The 4343-nt window shown below is 32.7% G+C and overlaps 1 protein-coding gene across 1 annotated transcript; it reads right to left on the reverse strand.

Annotated features, from left to right (window-relative positions):
• Positions 1-283: 283 nt before the first annotated feature.
• On the reverse strand, positions 284-3006 carry LOC123222883 (protein IQ-DOMAIN 10-like). Its single transcript, XM_044645900.1, has 6 exons — positions 2976-3006; positions 2804-2879; positions 2590-2742; positions 1785-2012; positions 819-932; positions 284-731 (listed from the first exon to the last, which is right to left on the reverse strand). The coding sequence occupies exons 2-6, from the start codon at positions 2867-2869 to the stop codon at positions 420-422; spliced, it is 873 nt and encodes a 290-aa protein (XP_044501835.1). The 5' UTR covers positions 2870-2879; positions 2976-3006; the 3' UTR covers positions 284-419.
• Between the last annotated feature and the right edge of the window lie 1337 nt (positions 3007-4343).

The following is a 4343-nucleotide window of genomic DNA, read 5'->3' on the forward strand; positions in this document are numbered from 1 at the left end:
GAGATTCAGCGTTTCCCATCATCATGCACAACATTGAATAAGTTACAGGCACTAGTTTCGATAGGCAATCAGTAATTTCACATGCATTATGTATGTATGTGAGTGAAAAAAATTCCACACCAATCCAAGAATCCAACTGAGCAAAAAGCAAAACACAAATCCAAAACGGGGCCTATAAATTTTTGTCACTCATTTGCAAGGTGCTATTGAGTCTCTTGGGCAGCTAGGTATGTATGTATGTATATTTACATGAACTTGCAATTGAAGATAAAACAATCCAAGATATCAGAAGATTTGTTCTATTATTTCAAACGCTTACAGAAAAAAATTTCACACCAATCCAAGAATCCAACTGAGCAAAAAGCAAAACACAAATCCAGAACGGGGCCTATAAATTTTTGTCACTCATTTGCAAGCTGCTATTGAGTCTCTTGGGCAGCTAGGTTTTCAGCAGTTTGGATGGGTGATTTCTTTGCTTTTGCAGTTTTATTCCCGTTTGATGAAGCAGGTTTATTTGGGACTAGTGTTAACTTCAACTCTGGCTGGTTGGTGACATTATCCCCATTGCTTACCTGCTTTGTCTTGATTTTCTTTGCGTTGATGGGCTTGGCATTAACCCTGACTTCCCAGGGTCTTGCTGCAATCCAGCGCTCCATCCAGCTCCAACCCCAGTTCTCTTTGCAAATACTGAAATAAGTATGCCCCAGATACTGGGTAGAGTTTGCTCTCCACTGCAAAACATAGACAAGATTTAACACAACCTATAAATATCACATGGGGATGGCAATGGCAATGTTTTCTATAGTAGGCAGATATACCTGGTGAGAAAACGCATATGCCAAGGCCCGCTCACGCTTAACTGCTGCTTCTTCTCTCTGTTGTATCCTGGAAAGAATTTCCTCCATGGTTTCAGAGCCATTATGCCATTCAACCTGTTAGGAAAGTTAAACAACTGTTATTGTGTTTTTGTTTAGGTAACCAACTATTCAAATTACCTTGGAGTCTTTGTTTGTCAATAATAAAAAGGTATTGAGATATCATTTGACAGTAATTAGATTTGTTAATCAAGTCTTCTGAACCAAACCTTACTTATTCAAGCTGGATCTATAAAAATTTCGGGTTCACTCTTTTGGTCTGCCTATTAGTTCAAATTTTATATTTAGGCTCCGTTCATTAAAAATTTTTAAGCTTCAAGCTTATTTTGGGTCTGTCTCCGTACCTCTAAAAACTTGCAAAAATATCCTCACAATCTCCTATAAATTTAAAAACATGACAAATACACCTTAGTTACAATGAATTTTTAGAACTTATTAGATCTCAGGTTTGAACAACTTCTGTTCAATCCTGTTCTGTTCAATCCTAAGCTTGATAATTTAATATATAATATTTTTTTTGGTCTAGGCCTCGCAGGCCTAGAATCTGTTCAGCCTAAAACTAAATTTGTCAAGTTGAGATTCAGACTTCAGGCTTGCCCAACCTAATTGACAAGTCATAAGAGGATCTTCATGATATACAGTGCATATCAGTTTGACAACTATGGCTTGAATGCAAAAGCTGGTTTTTAACACAAAAGTCAGCTACGACCTAATGGTCTACCACGGTATAGCACAATTACATTTTCATGAAATTACTTGGTGAGAATTCCAACTATCCAGCACCATTTTCTCTGTGAAAGTTACATGTTTTGAAAGCTATTAAAGTTGGCTCAAAATTCTAGTCATAGATTAGGGTCTGAAAGGTAAAAGCTGCATGTTCATGGGAATTAATGGTAGTTGAGTAAATACCTCTAACTCATGAAGTTTAGCCTCCAGTTTCAACTGATTTTCTAGCTTCTTCTGCCTCAGCCGACCTTCCATCACCATGCAAAGTCTGCGGTTTCTTATCTGTGCCTGTATGTTGCACCATGAATGAATGCAGCTCAATGCATTTGAGGCTTGCTTCTGAACAGTTTGGTCTTGGATCAACCTGTTAAATCTCCCTGTGCCCCTAATCCGGCGAATCGACTTTCTTGCCTGCAAAAATCAAACCAGTTTAACGGTTATACAAATTTAATGTTGAAATAAAAAGAATCTACTCATCAACCACTTGTCATCTGAGTGAAATGGTGGAAGATGACAAGTCAATTACTAAAAGGTTATAGGATGCATTGTCAGATGTCTACCCTGCCTGACAAAAGGCCAGAAATTTTAGGGAACTCCATGCCGTTTCTTTAAGGATATGTGCACTGACATGTTTGTCAAATCATATTGAATATACGAATATATTATAATGTGATTAAGTAATTTTTAATTAAAAATAAAATAATATCTAATTATATGATATCTAATTATATAATCAAATTTATCAACATATAGATTTGCTTATTATAATATGCGTTTGTAAAACATGAAATATTTAAATATATATTTATTCGAGTTCTCAATTGAACATTTAATGTGTCATTGATTATTTAATTGGTGATTTTCAATTAAAAATTAGGTTAATAATTTTCAGGATATTACATTAAATAAATCATTGTTGTATCTCAGTATTTCTAATGTCTTTATGATAATTATCATAAAAGTACTGTAAGAATGTGACAAGATTTACCCTATATGCCCGGAAAGCTTTCTGAATCCGACTTGCAGCTTTATCTTCAACTGATTTCCTGGGTAAACCAGGAATGCTTTGAGTACCACCATTTGCGTTGCCGTTGGAGTCATTCGGAGTCTCTCCATTTGATTTTTCAGAAGCTGAATGCACCTGCAAATCATAAAGATGATTAAACAAATGACAGATTCATAGAAAAAAAAATATATATTACCTTTCCTTGTTTGTGTTTCAATCCTTTTGCGCAAACTAATGACCTAAGCCAGTCCCCTGAACCCATTTTTATAAAGCTGACAAAGAAGATTCAATTCCAATTAGAAGTAGTTGATCAAAGAGACAGTAGACATAAAGAAACGAAGAAATGGAGGAAATGATGAACACACTACAAGACAGAAGTGGGAGATGCAGTTGGGCGGATGTTTTGGGAAGATGGGGTGTGTAGTAATAAGAAGTTAACTTAGATTGTAAGAAAAGCCAGCGAGCGAGAGAGAGAGAGGAAGGTGCATGGATGGTTAGAGGTTCACTATATTATGTAATTCCAAACTGACATTTTAACTGAACTGAAGCTTGAGTTTGATCTTTTTGAAGATAAACAATCAACAACAGGCAAATGAAAGCTGAGACTACACACAAATGTCCATTTCTCAGGTTTTCATCATGTCCAGATTAGGATTTAAATTCAGATGGGTCTGGGTCTGAGGCTAATCAATGAACAATCATGCATGCATTAAAAATTGTTATTTAGGATATCTCCAAATAATTTAGTGGCATTTAGTGTAAGAAAAACAAGAGAAACTCTATATTTTGTAAGTTTTAAAAATATATATGACTGTGTTTCTGTAATATTTTAATATTAGATTTTTGATTTATTAGTATAACAATTAATTCAATTCATAAGAATGATCCAACTCAAATAAGATTCATTATCCAAGAAGTATATGATTAAAACATCTTTTATTCTCAACTTTGTATAAAAACTTTTCACTAAAATAAAAATGGGTGTCCTTACATTTTGCATGTCTAACAATTGACCAAATTAAAGTGGGTTTATGGAAGATACAATTTGTTGACAAGTTAAAAAGATAGTTTGGTTATGGGTAAGGTGGGCCAATTTGGTAAAGGTAGAGATGTGATTTCTCTTTGTTGGATTTGAAGAAAATTGCAATCACTCTTCACATATTTTTTTTTTTTAAATTTTTTTTCCTTTGCCTTTCTCTTTATTTAATCTAAATTTTTTTGAAATAAATCTAATAATAATAATAATAATAATAATAGAACAATGTTATATATATATATATATATATATATATATATATATATATATATATAATTTGAGTATATTGATAATATATTATCATGTGATTAAATATTATTTTATTTTTAGTTTAAAATTATTTACTCATATGATGACATATTATATATATACTTAAACTATATATGATATCTTATTTTCTTCATTTAATATATGCCTTGGAATGAAAGAATTAAGATAAATTAATAATATTTCTCTGAAGAGTCATTATAACATATTAAAATCAAAACTTTTAATTTTCTTGATATAATGAATATGAAATTGATAATTAAATCTAAAATTCTATCCGATCAACTAGATCAATTCAACACTCAAACAAGAATCTTGGTTAAAAATAATAATAATAATAAGATAGTACCACTTAAACTTTGCACTTAGCTACTTTTGGAACTTGTAACCCAACACAACGCCACCTCATCCCTCCTTCATGAGAGCCGGTCTC

Source organism: Mangifera indica, chromosome 1, assembly GCF_011075055.1.
Source record: "Mangifera indica cultivar Alphonso chromosome 1, CATAS_Mindica_2.1, whole genome shotgun sequence".
Classification (NCBI taxonomy): Eukaryota; Viridiplantae; Streptophyta; class Magnoliopsida; order Sapindales; family Anacardiaceae; genus Mangifera; species Mangifera indica.